At 45.8% G+C, this 22,355-nt stretch overlaps 1 protein-coding gene across 6 annotated transcripts in view; it reads right to left on the bottom strand.

The window, feature by feature from the left end:
- Nucleotides 1–3,637: 3,637 nt before the first annotated feature.
- LRRC4C (leucine rich repeat containing 4C) overlaps nt 3,638–22,355 on the bottom strand; it is a 1,282,052-nt gene continuing 1,263,334 nt past the window's right edge. For all 6 annotated transcript variants that reach the window (XM_068259713.1, XM_068259712.1, XM_068259710.1 and 3 more), the window contains one exon: nt 3,638–6,552. In XM_068259713.1, the coding sequence (XP_068115814.1) occupies nt 4,591–6,510 (1,920 nt within the window). In that variant the 5' untranslated portion in view covers nt 6,511–6,552 and the 3' untranslated portion in view covers nt 3,638–4,590. The remainder of the gene's footprint in view (nt 6,553–22,355) is intronic.

The raw sequence follows: 22,355 nt of genomic DNA, 5'->3' as shown, positions 1-22,355 counted from the left end.
CTCCTAGTTACGCCCCTGACAGGAATAGTCTGAAGAAGGCCTTGATGATGAAAGCTTACTGTTCTCCTTTTAAATTAGCAAATTGTAATGATCCGCTCTGCTGTCTGCACAGACAGCTTTTTGACCATTTTGTAGGTCTGAGTGCTGCAGGTTCCTGGAAAGGAGACCTGTCTTCACTCTGCAAGTTTCAGAGTTGCTCTGCTGGTGAGGAATTTGCATCCACTTGTCATGCAAATTGCTTAGCTGCTTCCTTTAATGGCTTGCAGTATAAATGCCATTTCCTCCCGGAATTCCCTGCTGGTCATAGAGGTTTGTTCCTGCTAACTTACCTGGAGTCTCAGCCTTTGCTAATTGTTTGCTCCTGCTAACTTACCTGGAGTCTCAGCCTTTGCTAATTGTTTGTTAAGATTATCTTAGAGTAATTCCTTGGCAGTGCACTAGCATTCCTTCTAGCGTAGTCAGGTTGTAAGTATCTGTATTACCTTGTACTGTCTATCTGTTGCGATTGTCTTGTCGCCAGCGGCGGTCGACAGGAAATCGTTCTGTCTGTTGGGATCGCATTCGCCCTCGCGGTAGTGGCGGTGGTTCCTTCTGTACTCTGTCTGGGAGTGTGGGCCAGAGCTGCGGTTGCTACTGGTTGCTCCTTCTGTCTGTCTTGTCTGGTACGAACGCTTGTTGTAGGCTCGGTGGGGTAACAGTTTAGCAAGCGTTCGCGTTCTCTATTTATTTTCGTGTTACATTGGTTAGTTAGGGTTGGCGCATTTTGTCTCTGTTGCGCTTCTCGTGCGGAGACCGCGCCATTAGCGTGTTTTGTCGCTGTTGTGCTTTTCGTGCGGTGACCGCGCTTAGCGAGTGCGTTTGTTATTTTCCTTGGTGTTCTGATCATTGTTTACTGTGTCTTTCTTACTACACTTATGCTCTGTCGTAACTCGGTCTTGTGTCACTGTTGGCAATCGCCATTCTTGCGGTTTCGTTCCCACTTGATTTCCGCTGTTGTGTGTTCACTGTCACCGGGTGGCATCTAGATTGGTGGACACACATACATTCTGTCTCTGTGCTCACTTTCCTTCTACAGGTGCTTTGCACCACAGCTGGGTTCTGTTATTTTATACGCTTGTGGAGGATTTCCGTAGTGTCGGCGCGTATCTTATGCGCTGACCACGGAGATAATTCCACAATCGTTACACAAATAAACTAGATCTTGTATTTTCCTGTCGCACGGTAAAATACAAGCTCTAGTCTCTAGCAATGCTTAGCTACTAAGATAAGGAATTAGACTCACGGGGTTTATCTCCCTCCTGCCTCTTCCCCCTCCCCTTTCTCGTATGAGTCATGAGACACAGGAATAGGTTGTCTGTACTCTGTCCACACAGGAGCAGCTTGCTAGCAAGTAAGGATTAAAGCATGTCCGCAAACTAGCCAAGTACATCTGTAGGTAACTTTTCTTCCATAATAGCACCATCATTTGGACAGTCTGTTCTGCTCAAAAGCCTCTGAATTCTGTCTGTGATGTTTACATTTGGTTCCTATCATTGTTTAACTAGTTGGCCTTAATTTTATCACCTGAGTTAGGCAAAAAAAATCTAAATCTCGCCATAGAAACATTGTTTTTGATCACCCAAATGGGCTGCATCAGCCAGCCATTGTGCCCCCCAAAAATGTAAAGCTAGAGCCACCACTGGTAGTGGGCTCTCCTTATGCCCACCGTTCCCCCCCATTCTCTTCCTTCCTCTTCCGTTACTGTATTCCGACCCGCTGAACTTACTACGTAATTGGTAGTGTTGGTGCAGACTGCACAGGCGTTGCCCGAATATGCGTACTTGATTGTGCCTGTGGCCAGGAGCACTCTGCGCATACGTCCTACGTAGTTGACATAGTGAGCATGCGCAGAGTGCTCCCAGCTGCAGGCGTGCGATCAAGAATGTGCGTCCACTGGGCAGCGTCTGTGTTTTTAATACCAGATACACCAACCCTCTTAAGCTGGCCACTAACGGTACAATTTCTAGCGAAAAATCGTTCGAGCGATCGAAAATTCTGATCGGACGAAAAATCGTTCACTACACCATCAACTAACCAATCATTGCTTCCTAACTATCACGACCACCAAGAAAATCCAAATTTTCGCTCGACGAAAATTCATTCGGGCGACATTTTTTTCACTCGTTCATAATCGATTGTGTCCACCAATGGAGATTATTTACAACCAATCCGATCAGAATTTCTGATCGCTCGAATGATTTTTCGCTAGAAATTGGACCGTTAGTGGCCAGCTTAAGAACTAAGGTTGGAGGGTTGGTATACAGTAACGGAGGGGGGACAGAGGAAAACAAGGGGGAACGGTGGGCATGAGAAGAGCCCACTACACATGCCTGCTCCCTCCGTTTTTAAATTTAGATGTGTGCTATGGTATCCTTTAACATTAGGAGACATTTTTGCTCATCTCCAGTCACTAAATATACAGGCCCCTTTTAAGAAAATATTAAATAAGCCTCTCCACCTTAAACTGTTACTATAATCCGCTACCTCTGGATGATTTTTAAGGCTCCTGACACCGGGGTTGTGCTGATTTAGAACCTCATGTTCCAAAGACTTGATAGGCCTTGTCATGCTGAGTCAGCACATTAGGTACTTTCAACTGCTTTGGCAAAAATTAATCTCTACAAATATCTATAAAACTTTGCTACTCATGAATGAGTTTTCAACTGTCAAAAAAGTGTTCAATGCTAACTTGTAGGTGGAGACTGATCCCAAAAATTAGCACTCAACCTACATAAGTCTTAAAGGGGTTCTGTGGGGGGGGGGCTGAGGATAAAAAACGGCACTTACCTGGGGCTTCTATCAGCCCCCTGTAGCAGTAATGTCCCACGCTGTCCTCCTCCGATCCGCCGTTTCTTTGCCGCCGGCTCCGGTCTACTGCAGCACGCCGTCCAACTGCGACTGCGTGGCCCTGCTCGCTCCCGCCCACATCATCGGAAGCTTACTGCGCAGGCGCAGTACAAGAAAACATCGTACTGCGCCTGCGCAGTAAGCTTCCGATGACGCGAACGGCAGCGCACATTATTCGGCAACGTCAGACGAATAATTGCCGGTGCCGGCGGCAGGGAACGGTGGATCGGAGGAAGACGGCGTGGGAAATTACTGCTACAGGGGGCTGATAGAAGCCCCAGGTAAGTGTCAGTTTTTATCCTCAGCACACCCCCACAGAACCCCTTTAAATGCATTTCAGAGGTCTGGCTCTCAAGTCAACCAGCATGCCAAGCTCTTCCTCTAAGTTTATCTTTGGATTTTGGAAGACCATGACTGGTTGAACTTGATGGACAAATGTCTTTTTTTCAACCCAAATAACTGAGTGTGTGCACCATTGCTTGTGAGGTTGTTTCATTTGATATATAGTTTTTAAGAAATTTATTTTATAGTATAGACTTAGAGAAGCTGTTTTTTACGGTTTTGTTCTGGATCTTGTGAAAAGGAATAGTGCGGCATGCAAGATGACTTCTCTTGTAAACCTTTATAACATTTCTGTATAAGGTGGGCTCCAACCATATTGTGCTTAGTGTAGTGCGTATGTCTTTCCATCTTTCAACAAATATACCATCTGGTCCTTTAAACAATGACTTTTTAAAGAAGCTTGTCCAAGTACAAAAACAATTTCATTTTTTATTCATGACCACCTCGAAGTTTTTCAGAGATACAAATTTATCTCATTCTTTGTGTGTAAATGATCAACCATTTTATTTTTTCATGGAATTTTGTGTATGGTTATATCTCCTCAAATATAAATTCTGCAAAATACAGAATAGGTCTTTACAAGAAAAATAAAATATAAATTTTCTCTGTTCTCTCTCTTGTGTCTACCGATGATACCATGGCATTCCATGCCAAATAATTTCTTTAAACAAAAAACTAACAGAAAAATGCTTTTGAAGGCTTCAGTCATAGTATTAAGGGAAACAAAAAAAAATGAAAAAAAAATGATTGGTTTAAGCCTACAGCCATTTATCAACCATTTCTCAAAAAACAAATACAAAAAAAAAAAAAACAGAACATTTTCAGAAGGCTTCCACTGTAGCATTTTGAAAAGTAAACCCATAGATCGGTACAAACCTTCAACCACTTATGAATAATTCCTCCAAAAACAGCTTTAGAACTTTGAAAGAACCCAAGACTTTAGCCACTTATGAACAAATTCTCCCAAAATACCAACAGAGAAATGTTTGAGAAGGCCTCAATTGCAATAGTAAAAATAAAAATAAAATAAAAACTCCTCACAAACCGATTCAAGCTTTAAATACCCAATAAAAAGCCATTACAGAGTCGAATTTTTCTTCCTCTCGAAGGGTATCTGTGAGCTTGGTTAAAACGAAGTGCAACTAACTCAACTTGAGGAATACACAAGATTTCAATACTTTAGATCACAATAGAATTTTTAATAAATAAATTTCTTTGTTTTTATTATCTTTTTTTTTTTTCTTTTTTGTAAAGACAATTTTTTTATTGGAAACAGTAGATTGAGCCCAGTCATTTTACGTTCCTTTTTTCTTTTAATATAAATGGTCTGTTTTTGCTTTTAATCTCCCACATTGTAGAGTTTCAGATCTGCGTCTCCTGTACATTGTCCTTAGAGTTTGCGCGAATCAATAAAGGTTCATGCACTGAGCTGTGTATTGAATTTATCGTGTTCACTGTTGTTGTGTGATTAAAAGGGGACTTATAAGAGTTATAATGGTTTAAATGCTCATGTTCTATTGCGGGCATGGGTAAGTGGCTCTCAATAGGCGTGTCGGCGGTGAGTTCGTCATCCACGTTGATAATCTCAACAGTCCGTGTTGGAGCATGATGATTCTTCCGATGGTGCTGTTTCCTCATTTTGTAGAAAATAACCAGCATAACAGCTGCCATAAGAGTGATGGCCACAAAACAGCCAATGATAATTTTGGTGGTCTTCATAACCTCGTCTATCCCTGGCATTCCACTATTTGCATCCGTAACTGGGATGGTGAAGGGTTTCTCGGTGGACCTTGTGCTCTGCAGCATTAGGGAGGTGGTTGCATTGGTGGTTTCCCAGTCAATGAGTGGTGTAGGGCCAACATGATGTTCCGTGGTCCTGGCCTCATCCTGAGATGGCTCCATAGTCTCTACAGTGACAGTGGAAAAGTAAGAGTAACCATTATCATTGGCTGTCACATTCAACGTTGCCGAGGCAGTGGTGTTCCCTGCGGAGTTACTGACAATACATGTGTACAATCCTGTATCTCGCGCTGTTACATTTGTAAAATTTAATGTTCCATCATTGAGCACAGAAATACGCACTTTGTAAGCCCCATGGGTCATTATGGATCCATTTGGCGTAATCCAACTAACATAAGTCAACGACGTTGAAGCCCGACATTTGAGTTCTGCAGCCATCCCCTCTGTGACATTCAGATCTGTGGGTGGCTCTAAAATCACCGGGGCATAGCAGGTAAAATAGTTCTGGTCCAACTCAGCAATATGAGTGCCTTTTAAGCTGGGAGGGGAGCTGCAACGAGCGCAGCATGTGCTGCCAGTAGTGACTATTTCTTTCAGCCACCAGCTAAGCCAAAGAATGTCACAATTGCAGTTCCAAGGGTTGTGGTGCAACTGAATCCTTTGCAAATTGTGGAGAGGTGTGAAAAGGTCATGGGGCAACGTAGTTAGATTATTATGTGCCAAATTAAGCTCCAAAAGTGACTGAAGATCATCAAAGGCATTCCTCTCAATCACTTGAATTTGGGAATGCATAATCCACAGTTTCTGCAAATTAGTTAAACCCTGGAATGATCCAGGTCTGAGAACAGCCAGGTGATTCCCAGAAAGGTCTAACTCATCAAGTTTTACAAGGGGTGTAAGGTTAGGGATTTCTCTTAGGTTGCACATCCCAAGGTTCAGGTACCTAAGGTTCGAAAGCCCTTCAAATGCTCCTTCAGAAATATAGGACAATCTTTTCATCTCCCCCAAATCCAACCTACGCAGGGAAGGGATACGATTAAAAGCATAGGACGGAATGCTCTCAATAGGGTTATTCCTCAGCCAAAGTTCTTTTAGTTTTGACAGATATTCAAAAGCTCCATTTGGAATGGTAGTCAGACGATTGTCAAAGAGTTCCAAAGTGTTCAGATTAGCCAAGCCATTGAAGGCCCCAATTTCAATCGTCCTAATGTGATTCCTACTAAGCTGTAAAACCTCTAAGTGCCGTAGATGCTTAAAACTGTCCACCTTGATTATTTGGATCTGGTTCTCATGGAGGTTGAGTTGCCTGGTGTTGGTGGAGATACCATCTGGGACCTCACGTAGGTTTCGCCGTGTGCAGATGACCTTGCTGAACTGGTTACTGCAGGAGCATACGGAGGGGCAGGTCTGTGCCCTAACCAACCCGGCCACTACAAGTAGCTGAAGAGCCAACAGCACAATAAGAAGGGGGTCAAATAAGGCCCTGTTGAACCTAGGACCTATCATCATCTGCTGTGGATGTAATGTCATCTTGTTCAACATTCATACTTTGTTTGTGTTTGGTCCCTCAGCAGTTCCAGTATTCTGCAAGAAAACAGAAAGAGAAGAGGTCACGTTATTCCGTGGAACAAAAGTGAAGTTTCCAAAATAAGTTCATCATCTTTTTAACATATTTTCTTCCCTGTCAAGTTCATAATACACATCTAATTTCTATCTGTCAATCAATATTTTCCATTGAACGGGTTTTTAAAGGATACCATACCAGAGCTCAAACATATTGTAAAAACTGGGAGGGGAGGGGGAGAAGGCATATGTATGAAGCAGTCCTCATGCCCACCACTTTCCTGTTCTCCTCATTCCCATTATTTTGCTTGCAAATGCCCCCCACAGCTAAATCCTGGTCTTCCACATCAGGCATTGGTGGGTAGGCTGCACACATCCTTGATCTCACGCCCGGGTTCGGAAGCACTCTGCACATGCTTACAACATAGTCATGACATCATGTGCATGAGCAGAGCGCAAGGATGCTTGCAGCCAAGCAAGTGTCTGCGCACTAATTCACGAACCCAGGCAACCAGGAAGTAGCTGTGGGGGGGGGGCATTTGTGAGTGAATGGAGGGGGGACAGGGAGAGGGCTGCTTCATATACATGCCTGCTCCCTCTGTTTTTACAATATGTTTGAGTTCTGGCATCCTTTAAGTAAACGATCAACATTGATAACTATAAGTCTCTAATCAATGTTTCCTGTGCAAAGAGTTGTTTCTAATTGTCACAACTATTGGACAATCGATGACACCCTTCTCCTATATCTTCTCCCACTATTAACCAAATTGAGTAGTGTCCTTATTTGTATTTATTGAGCAAAACGCTTTTCTTGTGCAGCCAATGCCATTATGTTATAAATTTGCCGGTGTACTCATGCAAATTGCATGACCCAATTTATGCAAAGCTTTGAATGTCGCACAGATCGTCTCACTGTAGAATATTTTTGAATACAGAGGAATTCATAATCAACTCAGTGAGTGCAAGGTCACTGGGCCTTAGGGGCTAAAGCCAGTCCAAATCATCAGCCCTCCTCCATCATGCTTCACAGTTGGCATGAGTTATATGCAGTTATGTTTTTTTTTTTTTTGCCAGAAACAACATAGCTCCACTTTGGTTTTGTCTGTCCAAAGAATATTGTTCCAGGAGCCTTATGGTTTACTCAGATGCAAGTTTGCAAACATAACCCAGGCTGCCATGTTCTTTTTCTTTTCGTCAGAAAAGCGTTCCCGTACCAAAAAATTACACGTATGGCTAACTCTTGACCACTACTGTCCACTTAGAGATCAACAGTTTTTACATTTGGTCTATGACTGTAGAGTAGAGATGGCCAATGGTATGCAAATACTTCTGAGTTTATGCAAATGTATGCAAATTTGTGTGTAAATATATGCAGCTTGAAAATGTACCAATCAAGTCCCACCCAGGTAAAAAAATTGATTGGTCCAGTTTCAAGATGCATATATTTGCAAAAAAAATGACATCAATTTGCTTAAACTCGAACGTATTTTGCATCCCATTGATCGTTCCTACTGTAAAGACCATAAGCACCGCATTCCCTTCCTAAGGTCTACTGTAATTGCAGGTTATAACGCCTACAGGACCAAAATACAAGATGAATAATGCATTACTTCAAGACAGCCAAACCAATAATTTGTTTGTGCCCTCCTCAAAGTCAGGCTTACGTTACTAGATTTGAGATTGATCCTTTACTACTTGCCCCACTCAGTATTATTGTTGAGTCTCGTTAAAGGATACCCGAACTGACATGTGACATGATGAGCTAGGCATGTGTATGTACAGTGCCTAGCACACAAATAACTATGCTGTGTTCCTTTTTTTCTTTCTCTGCCTGAAAGAGTTAAATATCAGGTATGCAAGTGGCTGACTCAGTCCTGACTCAGACAGGAAGTGACTACAGTGTGACCCTCACTGATAAGAAATTCCAACTATAAAACACTTTCCTAGCAGAAAATGGCTTCTGAGAGCAAGAAAGAGGTAAAAAAGGGAAATTTCTTATTAGTGAGGGTCACACTGTAGTCACTTCCTGTCTGAGTCAGCCACTTACATACCTGATCTTCAACTCTTTCAGGCAGAGAAAGAAAAAAAGGAACACAGCATAGTTATTTGTGTGCTTGGCACTGCACATACCCATGTCTATCTCATCAAGTCACATTTCAGTTCGGGTATCCTTTAATACAACTTGTTGACAGAGGTTCTATTTTGTTTGGCTTTTATCTGAACAAAATATGGATATCTTATGAACAGTGGTGATTGTAATCAACTAATTACAATTACGCAAAATGTTGCATACATTTTCGCAATTACGTCCATATGTAATTATGACTTGTAAATTACATTTATTTTGTGTAATCCATTCGTAACTATGTGTAACTCCAACGTTATTTTTTGCATAATTTCGTGCCGACTATAGCGGCAAATAGCAAAACCCCGTACATGCCAAGGTCAAAATTGCTACATATGTTAAGGAAAAGAGTGGTAGAGAGCCCCAAAAAATAACCTTGTAGTTTTTGAAAAAATGTATCTTAAAAATGCAAAGACCGCCCCTCCCCGACTGCCTAATGCTGACAGGCGTCGGGAAGGTGGCAGCCCCAGGACTGCCTAACGCCAAAAGGCGTCAAGAATGGTGGGCGAGGATTTGCAGGTCACACGCAGGCGGCATGCCCATCCAACCAAAATTTTTCATTTTGAGAATCATCGGTTTGAAAATCATAGTTTTGAAAATAATCATTTTGTATATCCTCATTTTGAAATCTATTGTTTTAGAAATGTGGTGTTTTCAGAATTTACGTTATTTGCAGCGGAGAAAGGGTGTTTTAAGGTTGGGCGTCAGAAAGGGAGGGTCTTAGGGTTAGGCATCAGGAACGATGGGTCTTTGGGTTAGGCATCAGAAAGGGCGGTCTTAGGGTTAGGCATCAGAAAGGGCGGTCTTTGGGTTAGGCATCAGGAACGATGGGTCTTTGGGTTAGGCATCAGGAACGATGGGTCTTTGGGTTAGGCATCAGATAGGGCGGTCTTAGGGTTAGGCATCGGTAGAGGGAGGGTTCTGTGTGAAAGTAGGGTTAGGTTTAGTTGTAGTAAAATATTGGTAATATTTACCAGTGTTTTACCATTGTCATTACCACTGTAAATATTCTTCAGTGTTCATTTGGTGCGCAATATACAAAGGTATGTATAGTTTACACTTATTTCAGTTTCACCTTGCACTGTTTTAGTACCAGAGATATGCATGAAAAAACATATACACATTGTTATAAACAATATAATAAAATTTTAGGCTTCACCCGTGCCCTTTTCTCCCTATGCCCTTATTTAATGTATGCCCCCACCCCATTGTTTTTCTTCCCCCTTGTTCCTTGTTGCGGATGGTATTTCTCCCTGCACCCTGTTGTTTTTTTCCCCCCTTGTTGCGGATGGTATTCCTCCCTCCACCCTACAGTTTTTCTTCCCCCTTGTTGCGGATGGTATTTCTCCCCCCCACCCTACAGTTTTTCTTTCCTCTTGTTGCAGATGATATTCCTCCCCTTAGCCCATTGTCTTTCTTCCCCCTTGTTGCGGATGGTATTCCTCCCCCTATTGTCTTTTTTCCCCCTTGTTGCGGATGGTATTCCTCCCCCTATTGTCTTTCTTCCCCCTTGTTGCGGATGGTATTCCTCCCCCTATTGTCTTTCTTCCCCCTTGTTGCGGATGGTATTCCTCCCCCTATTGTCTTTCTTCCCCCTTGTTGCGGATGGTATTCCTCCCTCTATTGTCTTTCTTCCCCCTTGTTGCGGATGGTATTCCTCCCCCTATTGTCTTTCTTCCCCCTTGTTGCGGATGGTATTCCTCCCCCTATTGTCTGTCTTCCCTGTTGTTGCGGATGGTATTCCTCCACATATTGTCTTTCTTCCCCCTTGTTGCGGATGGTATTCCTCTACCTATTGTCTTTCTTCCCCCTTGTTGCGGATGGTATTCCTCTACCTATTGTTTTTCTTCCCCCTTGTTGCGGATGGTATTCCTCTACCTATTGTTTTTCTTCTCCCTTGTAGCGGATGGTATTCCTCCCCCTATTGTCTTTCTTCCCCCTTGTTGCGGATGGTATTCCTCTCCCCACCCCACAGTTTTTCTTCCCCTTTGTTGCGGATGGTATGGTATTCCGTTACTGCTGATTCATCTGTTGCTCCTTCTAACCCACAGGTTCATTTCCAATCTTTGGCTCTGAGCTAGCTAGCTAGCTCCCTATGCTGTAGAGATTAATGAAATTTCCTATGAATCAAGCATAAGTGAAGTGGAATGCCAGCTTGGAGCGCGTTTATAACCCAGAGCGCGACAATGCATAATGCATGGAGCGGCGCTACAACAGAATGTGCATCAGCAAAGACCGAACAATGTTCAGCAAAATGTACTTTTCATTTTTTAACTGTAAGAAAGGCCTTGTTACAAGGGGGAAAAAAAATCTATTATTTAGATCAGAGCCACAATTCTAGAGCTCGGCGCTCGGTAGGCAAGGCCGCCACATTTTGAAATGAATCATACGAGATCACAGCAGATCTGGTAGCAGATGTGATATAGTGTGTAATATACAGAAGGCAGGAACTGGCATATCCCTATAAGTAACTGCATGCTACACTGTTCCCTTCCCTGGACATTGCTAGTCAGTGTTTCAGTGAGGTTACATTTGGAGCAGGTGAATCAGGCATGAGTGTAGTATAGGTATATCCGTGATAACATGGTAGAGAAGATAGCATTGGGTTGATTAACATTTCTAAGCGGGGCTGGATTTAGACATTTTACTACCCAAGGCCCACTGTCACCAACCACGCCCCCACCCCACCCCCGCAGCCCCATCCTGTGCACCACCCGCCCTTCTTGCCCCCCCCCCCCCCCATATCCCGTGTGTTGCCCTGGTCCTTTGCTTTCATCTTGTCCCCCCCCCCCATCCTGTGTACTACCCTGGCACTCTGCTTCCCCCCCTTCTGTGCTGTACTTGGGGGAGCATGGGACCAGCGCTCCACTGCTTGACTCTGTGGAAGCAGAGCGGCCACAGCCTGGGTTTTTTACTGCAGCAGTTTACATGTTTGGCGGTTTTACTGCCTTTGGTCCCTTTTACATTTAATTCATTCTAATGTGTTGCATCGTGTTTTGACAGGCGCATTTTTGCACATTATGTGTAAATGTCCTTTAGTGTGCCAGCCGGCTTCCCTCCCCTTGCTTCCCGGTGTACTAGGCCACGGCCTTTGTGGCCTCAAATCAGGCCATGTTGCTAGGACTCTTGATGGAGGGAAAACATTATTTTATATTATGGTGGTGAGGTTGAAATGAGCAAACTAATTGCGCACTTTTAATCATATGCTCAAATGATATTACACTAGAGTGCACCGATAAGTTCAATGCTGAAACTGGAAAGCCTAAACATATGAAGGTAATGATTACATCTGCATTTTAGTTCTTTTGTCCTGATTGTACACCTGTTCCTTTACACCGCATTCTGTTAATGCGAATGGCTGCAACGTCTGTTTTCCGGTGGAGGTTGCTCCAATGTGGTTACTGCTGAGCTAGTGGAGGTCTTAGGATGCGAGTCCAGTTACCATGGTATTGACGCTCAACCGAGTGCCGATGACGTGGAATGTAAGTCGCCACTGGCTGTTCCCCTCTGCCGTGCTTATACGATTATGAACGCAGAGGGCACAGCAAGGGAGTGCATGATTAGACCAGGTGGAGGAATGAGTGTACGTATATGTACACCGCCGGTGAGCAGGGCGCAGGGTTAGCCAAATGACTGCTCGCCGTGCTGTAACTCAAATCCTCGGCGGTGAAAAATACTATTCCCCCTCAGTCGTCACAACTGAGAGGGAGCTGTAATTCCGTGTTCGGTGATCGCCAGAACCCAATACCCCTTACACACCCCGCACTGTATTACATTCCTGTTATGGTGGCGCCTAGTTTCGGTGTTCGGTGCTGAGCACCATGTGGTGAAACCACCTGCTTTGAGGAATGATGCGTGCCCCACAGAGGTTTCATGTGCACGTCCTCTCCGTGGCATTTGAGCCTAATCCTCGACATTGAGAAGAACTGCCGGTGATGAAGTGCTTTGAGCGAAACAAGTTGTTGTCCAGGGGCCTGTTTGGAAGAAGCCACCTGAATGAGAGATGTACATTTGTACGTGCAAAGCGGCAATGCTCACGTATGTCTTCACTGCATTTGGTATCAAACGGATGTCGTCAGCAGCTGGTGCCCATGTGATTGCGTACTTTGGGCTTGAATCACTAAACCGTGATAACGGATATCACGGACACGCTGGCGTTTTGCACGGGTTATAACGCGCGTAACCGTTTTTGCACGCAATTGCAAATCACACAAATTTGTGAGTGCACGCGAAAACCGTTACATGCGTTATAACCCGTGCAGAACGCTGCCACGGCCGTGATATCAATTATCACGGTTTAGTGAATCAAGCCCTTTGTGTCTAACACATATGAAGGTTGCCTGGCTTTCTCCCAAACGTCTTCCTAGACCGTGCTGGGGACATTAGATGATGAGCCCCAGTGAAGGACAACAGGTGGTGAGGATATGCTGATGTCCTCCATAAAACCCTGGAAAATATGTGTCGGCACTCTATGGGCTGGATTCACTAAACCGTGATTACGTATATCATGGTCGCGCTGGAGTTTTGCGCGTGTTACAATGCAGCCGTTTTTGCGCAAAAATTCGAGTTTTGAATGCGAAAAATTGCATTGGCTCACGCAAAATGTTATGCGCGTTATGACGCACGCAAAACGCCAGTGCGACCGTGATATCAGTTATCACGGTTTAGGGAATCGAGCCCTGTATACATATGATGCAGAGAGTAAAACTGCACCTTCCATATTTAGTCATGAAACTAAAGAGGTCTCACTGATTCTTCTACAAAGCTACTAAAAGACCTCCCTGCTGTCCAACACCTCAATGAAGTGTGACCAGCTCTTATCACTCACTGGCGCAAATACAAAGCTGTGAAAATGTTTACAGAAAAAAAAGCACAGTTTACTTCACAGATTTAATTATGCTTAACAACTTAGTAAAATGTTTATATACACGCGCGCGCACGCACACACACACACACACACACACACACACACACACACACACACACACTACACTACACTACACCCACACCACACCACACCCCACCCCACTCCACTCCACTCCACTCCACTCCACTCCACTCACTACACTACACACACACACACACACACACACACACACACATACACACACAGCGCGCGCGCACACACACGCACACCGAGCGCACACACACGCAACACAGCACACACACACCGAACACACACACCGAGCACACACACACACACCGAGCGCGCGCGCGCGCACACACCACACACCCACCGAGCACACACACACACCAGCACACACACGCACCACACACCGAGCGCGCACACACACACACACACACACACCGAGCGCACACACACACACACACACACACACCGAGCGCACACATACACACACACACACACCGAGTACACACACACACACACACACCCCACACACACACACCCCACACACACACCGAGCACACAGACACCGAGCACACACACACACACCGAGAGCACGCACACACACACCGAGCACCCCCCCCCCCCCCCCACACACACACACCCCACACACACACCGAGCACACACACCGAGCGCACACACCACACACCCACCGAGCACACACACACACCGAGCACACACACACGCACCACACACACCACACACCGAGCGCACACATACACACACACAACACACACCACACACCACACACCACACACACACACACCGAGCACACACACACACACACACACACCCCACACACACACCGAGCGCACACACCACACACCCACCGAGCACACACCACACACCGAGCGCACACATACACACACACACCACACACCACACGCACACGCACTCACACCACACACACACACACACACACACACACACACACACACACACATACACATACACAACGTACGCAAAATGGGAGTAATTTGTCCGCGATTTCACTCGGAAAAATCACTAGACACTGCAGCGATTTTTACGTGATCGCATTTAGCGCTTCTATAGCATTCTATAGCGTTTTTGAGCATTTTGCCGAAATCGCCGGCAAAACGCTTTAGTGTGAATGGGCCCTTAACCACTTGAGGACCGCAGTGTTAAGCCCCCCTAAAGACCAGGCCATTTTTCATTAAATTGGCCACTGCAGCTTTAAAGCCTCGCTGCAGGATCACACTACACAGCACACAAGTGATCCCCCCGCCCCCTTTTCTCTCCACCAACAGAGCTCTCTGTTGGTGGAGTCTGATCGTCCCCCAGATGTTTGTTTGTGTTTTTTGCGTGTTTTTGTAATCAATTTTTTTTCTGTTGTATGGGTTGTTGGATTTTGCGTCAATCAGCGTTAGGCGGTCCTGGGGCTGCCGCCGTGGCCACGCCCATCGGCATGACGCGGTCGGGAGGTAGATAAAGCAGCAGGGACAGCCATGCTATCCTAGGGGGGAAAAAAACGTATATAAGTAAATAAATACTTATTCTACTTACATAACATATGTATTGTACTGTCCACGGTTTGATTTCAGTGAATTGTATAGAATAAATAAAAAGAAAACTGTTACAGGCATTTTCCTTCTTTACTGCCTCTTGATGAAGCCGATTCTGGTGTCATTTCCTCCCTTACACTTTTTTTTTCTATCCTAAAAACTGCACTGTAATATTTAGCTTGATTTGTGAACACATGTGAGCACAGCATAGATCGTATTTCAGCAGCTTCTGCAGAGGGGTGTGATGTGTTTCCCTTTTCAGCCTCCTATCACGCTGGACTGCCCTCAGCCAATCAGTGAGGAGCAGGAACGTGGGAGGGGAGCTGACAAGCTTCCCTCTCCTCTGTAATATACCAGAATAGAGCCAGGCTGACTGAGATAAGATTCATTACACCAGACACATTTATGATTAGATTGGAATATGCTTGCAATGCAGGGTCAGGGACTACATAATAAACACAGAGCAGTGGTTAATTGGAATTTGATTTTATGGCTGACAATCCCACTTTAAGCCACCAGAAATCAGGAAAATATTCAGAATAATTTTAACGGAACTTTTTCACTTACTTTCTAGCACCTTTTCAACTGCAGAGCGCGGAACAGTTATGTTAAACAGTAGTCGAAAAAGAGGAAAAAGTGAATTGCATGTGGCCCCACGCATTTTAATTGTTCCTGTGTCTATATCCACTAGGTGGCATGTTCCTCCATGACCACTACATTTAAGGAAGTCTACGGACAAACCGCGAAAGGGGATCAAGGCAAGCTGGTGGGGGCTTACACCTTCTGGTTAGGGGCGCACTCCTCCTCCTTGGTCTATTGACACTAGTGATGTTAAGATACCCCCAATAGAGATGGCCCAAACGGTTCACCAGACAAACTTTGGGTGGTTCACGTTTGCCGGCGTTGGTAAACTTTTGCGGAAGTTCGGTTCGCCCCCATAATGCTCTATTGAGCAGAACTTTGACCCTCTACATCACAGTCAGCAGGCACATTGTCGCCAATCAAACTACACTAACTGCTGGAGCCCCACCCCCCTTATAAAAGGCAAGGTTCTGCAGTCGTTTTGCTCACTCGTCTGCCTCCAGTAATTAGTTAAGGGACAGCTGCTGACCGACTCTGCTAGGGAGAGTTTAGTTAGCCTCTTGTAGGCTTGTTCCTAGTCCCCAGTTAACTAACAAGTTAGGGAACTGTAGGTTCATTTTTAACCTAAATCCGTTCTTAAGCAGGGATGAGCAGAAGCTACGCCAGTGTGAATTTGCGGAACGCAATCTGCTGTCTGGGCTCCGGCTTTCAAAAACCTGAAGGCAAACGGATCCGTGCTGCCCTTTTGCGTTCACAAAAACGGATACCAAGAGGGGGTAGCAGCCAGGAAGGGGGGCAGCGGGAACAGCAGTCCCCACTCCCCCTCCAGCTATGTGCGCTATTGTAATCGGCAAAAGTAATCAGCGAGCGGGGAAGCAATTACCTTCCTTCCTCTGCTCTCCCACTAGTGGACGGCATTGCAGGAAGTCACACGGCGAGCAGAGGAAGGAAGGTAATTGCTTCCCCACTCACTGATTACTTTTGCCAGTTACTATAGCGGAGGGGGGGGGGGCGGAGCGGGGTGATGGGGGGACCCCCCTCCCAACTGCTGTGCCAGCTAACCCTGTCCTGGCTGCTACCCCCTCCAAGCTACCTGGGGACACCTATGGGGGTGAAGCTGAGGAGCAGGCAGTAGGGAATCCAGCTCCCCCTACGTTTCTGTGTGCAAAATAGCCTGTGTAGAGTGATATCCATTTTTGTATTGCCTTTCGCTAACCCTCCGTGCATCCCGGGTCCGACAAATCCAGACTCTCCGTTCAGTTTTTCAATCCAGATCCCAAGGATTGCCCACGGATCCGTTTTATGAAGTGTGTGAAGACGGCTGCTATTTTTAACATTGGTATCCGTGGCTTCGGTTTTGATCCGGGCAAAAAAAAACGGAGCCACAGAAACATTTTTTATGAGCCGACCCTAAGTTGGGCGTTTGTAAGTCGGGGACTCTCTGTATTTAATTTTTCTTTGGCTATCCCATAACCTGACTATGTTCATTTTCAGTTGGTTTTAAAGATCATTCTTCTCTTTTTTTTTTTTTTTTTTATTTAAATTTTTAAATTCTTTTTTAAAGTGTAAAAGAAATACAAATAATCAGGTTTCTCTCTATCTGTTCCCGCATTCAGACATTTCCAGTTCCAGGAAATCACTCCCTGGGGTGCCTCTCGGTAGAATCATTAAGACTTCTAATTAAAATTAAAGCCACACTCACACTTTTGCATAAATTATTGATTAAAGAGTAATTCCCTAAAATTGCCTGAAAAATTCGAGCACCTCTATGCTGCGTCCGGCTCAGATAAGCGGGGGCTCTTAAAGGGATAAACCGTCCATTCGGCGCTATCGATGGCTTCCGAATGATTTTCCTCTGCTTGAACATATATTATTGTTCACACAAAGTCAATGGCATTTGTGAATTAGAATTTATTAGTAGCGGTAGAATCTATGTTAATGATTATCTGCCAGGGCTGAAAGGGAATTATTAAGGGAGACCTACAAGCGGGAGAGTTCTATATTCCGAGGATGGGGGTCATTGCCCGTTCATGTTTATGATGGTGAGTTACAGCGTTATCTGCACCCGATGCTGCTAATCCCTCTGCAGCAGCTCAAAGCAAGTTTCTCCAGCCGAGGGGAGGGATTGGACGATTCCCACTGCAGTGTGCTTAAAGTGAACCTTCGGATTAAAAATCTACTCAGCAGCACTGAAAAGGCCTGGTGTTTCCTTAACAGTTTCACAGCATCAGAACTTTGTTTTTCTTACAGAAGTCTCATTTTTAGCTGCATTTTTAGCTAAGCTCCGCCCCATCAAAGAAAACTGCCCGGGCTTTTTTTCCCCTGATACTGTGCAAAGCATGATGGGATTTCCTATGTTGTTGTTCACGTTGCTTGGAAACTGGGAGGGGTAATCAGGACACAGGACAGTTGGAACTATGTCTCATGCTCCCTGTCAACTCCTTGTGTCCTATTAAATTTAAAAATTCTGCCTCGGGTTCTCTTTAAAGGTAATTGACCACAGCCTTGTAAGAATTTTTTTCCTGCCTTCCCCTGGATCAGAGCGAGCGAGTACATCTGTGTGAGTGTGCAGCGGCAAATAGTTGGAATCCAGGTCCTGTCAAAGCCGCACAACCACCAGCAGGATGTAGATTCCAACTACAGTACATTAGTCTAGGATAGGTTATTTAGCAAGTATGCTATTTTGTTCCCCTTGGCATCAGGTGTATCACAAAAAAGCATTCCAATAATATATTTATTGCCCGAAGAAGCGGATTAATACCTGCGAAACGCGTTGCCTGTTTGGAGCTTTTATCATTAACTCCTTGAGGACTTTAGGCTTACATCCCCCTAGTGATCAGGCTATTTTTTTTACAATTCAGCACACTGCACCTGCAGCTTTAACACTTTACTGATCGTCCATACAAATTAGCAGCCAAATGAATCTTGCCTCCTTTTCTGCCCACCAACAGAACTTTCTGCTGGTGGGAATAGATTGCTGCTGCAATTTTTTAAAACCATTCATTTACTAAATTTTCTTGTAATAAAAACGTTTTTTTTTGTTTTTTTGTATGTATCCCTCCCTCTTCCCTTCCTCCTCCCCGAGACCCAATCACTAAGATCACCTGTGAGAGGGATCAGTTTGTGAGCTACTCGAGGGGTCTGCTCAGTGACAGAGCTGTCCCCTGTACAGTGCTGCGTAAGATCCCAGCGCTGTACAAAGTAAATACCGCCTCTTTCTTCTTCCTAACAGCCTGCCAGCCATGATTGCGGGCTGGTAGGCTGATCACGGAGCTCTGCATCTCAGGAGGAAACTGTTGTGCATGCATTCCCTGCTAATCTTTGCCCCAAGGGCTTGACTAGGGTTAGGTGGTCTATTCGGCGGCCACCAATTGGTGTTAGGCGGTCCTGGGGGAGCCATTCGGCGGCCACCAATTGGTGTTAGGCGCTAGGCGGTCGCAGAGTGGTTAAAGTCTGATTAGTGCTGAAACCTGACTTTCTGAGTGTATGTTTGGGGAGGTAAGTCCACCACTACCTCCATTTTGAAACTGATTTTTAGCATATTTTATTCTATTTTGGCGCCTCTGTTTCTACTTTCTATTACTCCTCTGACAGAGGCACCACCTTGCGGTAGTCTACTTAGAGCTGCACTGGATTAAAAACTGCAGCTATCCCTCTGAGAGAAACACCTTGGGGGTAGTTTGCCACCTTGCAAATGGCTTCTCCACAGTGTATAATCTATAGTTACCCCCTCCAGTGGAAAAAATACCCTCAGGGGCAGTCTTGCCAAGAGGGTCTCTGGGGCATGAACTGCAGTTACCCCTCAGAGAAAGACACCAACTCAGGTTAGTCTGACCAGGACTGCCCTGAGTACTCCTCTGAAAGAAACACCTTGGGGTACTCTGTCAAGAAATTCTGTGGTGTATAAATGGCCTCTACCCCTCTAACAGAGACAACTTCCAATGGGTTCCCTGGTGGGTGAACTGCAGCTACTCCTTCAAAGGCCCAGGCCTTGGGCGGTGGCAGCCTAAGGGGCACCTGGACATGCAAGAGGCGTGGCTAAATATTAAAGAAGAGGCGGAAAATGGGGAGAAACACATGAAAAGGGGAAACTGATGCTCCAGGGAGCTGTACATGAAAGAGAGAGGCTGCAGTACATGCATGATAGGTATGGTAGAGGGGGCTGCACATGGAATGGGAGGGGGATGCTGTACATGGATGATATGCATGGGGAGGGGCTGCACATGGAATGGGAGGAGGGTGCTGTACATGGATGATACACATGGAAGAGGGGGCTGCACATGGAATGGGGGGGGGGGGGCTGCTGTACATGGATGATACACATGGAAGAGGGGGCTGCACATGGAATGGGGGGGGGGGGCTGCTGCACATGGAATGGGAGGGGCTGCTATACATGAATGATACATGTGGAAGAGGGGGCTGCACATGGAATGGAAGGAGGCTGCTGTACATGGATGATACACATGGAAGAGGGGGCTGCACATGGAATGGGGGGGGGGCTGCTGTACATGGATGATACACATGGAAGAGGGGGCTGCACATGGAATGGGGGAGGGCTGCTGCACATGGAACGGGAGGGGCTGCTGTACATGGATGATACATGTGGAAGAGGGGGCTGCACATGGAATGGGAGGAGGCTGCTGTACATGGATGATACACATGGAAGAGGGAGCTGTGCATGGACTGGGAGGGGCTGCTGTACATGGTTGATACACATGGAAGAGGGGCAGCACATGGACTGGGAGGGGCTGCTGTACATGGATGTTACACATGGAAGAGGGGCAGCACATGGAAGGGAGGAGGGTGCTGTACATGGATGATACACATGGAAGAGGGGCAGCACATGGACTGGGAGGGGCTGCTGTACATGGCTGATACACATGGAAGAGGGGGGGGGGGGCTGCTCCACAAGAAAGGGGAGACAAAATATATTTAGCTTAGGGGCACAAAAAGTATAAATCCAGCCTTGATTACAAGTGTAATAAAGACAAAGATGCATTTTTCCCTTTTTTTTTCTCTTTGCCATCCTTGACATATCCTGTTTCCTCAGTGTTGGGTTTTAATGTTGCCATGGTTACCAAGGACGAGAGTTTTATGTGGCCGGCATCCAGGCTGTAGTACTGATTTTACTTTGCAGTTTATTGTTGTAGGTTAAAGCAACCTTTCCATTTTAAATACCATGAGCATAATGACACAATTCTAGCAGAAGTAAATGGAAATGTTCCTGGAGAGATACAGGATCATGTGTAAACGGTTTAGGCCGGACTTCTACTGTAAAGTAAATGTGGCCAAACGCTGGTGGAGTTTTCATCGCTATCCAGCTGATTTTTTTGATCATTTGATCAAAACTGCTATAAATCAATACCGCAAACCATTTCCGATCAATATATTTTCAGTTCCAAATTGATCGATATGGTCGATTGCAGCAGACGGATGATACCGATGAGTGATGAGCACAAGTTTTGCACAGACGTAATTTTGCAACATCATAATGCAAACTGTTGGGGAAAATAATAATAATGTTGTCTGTAATCATTTACAGTTTTGCGTAATTTTTGCATAATTTTGTGCCAACTTTAGCGGTTTATAGCAAAGCCCCTGTATAGGCTATTGCCATTAAAATTGCTACATATGTTGAGGAGAATAGTAGGTACAAACTTCCCTTCCCCCCCCCCGTGCATCATAAAATACTCACTGTGCCATATGTATCAAAGTATTACCGACAGTTTCGTTCTAACCAACAGGGGGAACTGCTCTGCATAATAAGAGACTTCTTAAAGAGACTCTGAAGCGAGAATAAATCTCGCTTTAGAGCTCATAGTTAGCAAGGGCACGTGTGCCCCTGCTAAACCGCCGCATATGCGCCGCTAAACGGGGGTCCCTTCACCCCCAAAACCCCCCACTGCGACACTTGGTCGCAGGCTTGGTCGCTCTTGGAGGCAGGGCTAACGGCTGCAGCCCTGCCTCCATTCGCGTCTATCAGCCGCGCATCGCCGCCTCTCCCCCGCCCCTCTCAGTGAAGGAAGACTGAGAGGGGCGGGGGAGAGGCGGAGATACGCACTGACAGACGCGCGTGGGGCAGGGCTGCGGCGGTTAGCCCTGCCCCAATGCGGAAGCCCTCCCCCGCATTACGGAGGGGATTCGGGGGGACAGGGACCCCCGTTAAGCCGCGGGATAGCGGCGTTTTAGCAGGGGCACACATGCCCCTGCTATATATGAGGTCTGAAGCGAGATCTATTCTTGCTTCAGACTCTCTTTAAATCCTACTTAACCTCCCTGGCGGTCTATTAGAAACCGCCAGGGGGCAGCGCAGCACTATTTAAAAAAATAAATAAATTTAAAATCATGTAGCGAGCCCTAGCCGCTGTACAGTGGCATCCCCCTGCCCACTTCGATCGCCTCCGGCGACGGGGCGGGATGACTTTACTGACGTCATAGACGTCATGACGTCTAAGGGAGTCCCGATCCACCCCTCAGCGCTGCCTGGCACTGATTGGCCAGGCAGCGCACGGGGTCTGGGGGGACGGGACGGCGCGGCGAGGTGAACAGCGGCGATCGAGCGTGGGGCGGCGGCAATCGGAATGCACACGCAGCTAGCAAAGTGCTAGCTGCGTGTTGCAAAAAAAAAAAAAAAAGTAAGTAAATCGGCCCAGCAGGGCCTGAGAAATCCTCCTGCGCGGCATAGCC

Source organism: Hyperolius riggenbachi, chromosome 11 (genome assembly GCF_040937935.1).
Source record: "Hyperolius riggenbachi isolate aHypRig1 chromosome 11, aHypRig1.pri, whole genome shotgun sequence".
Taxonomy (NCBI): Eukaryota; Metazoa; Chordata; class Amphibia; order Anura; family Hyperoliidae; genus Hyperolius; species Hyperolius riggenbachi.
Note: the sequence above shows the minus strand (reverse complement) of the source record. Positions and strands in the feature narration are given on the sequence as shown.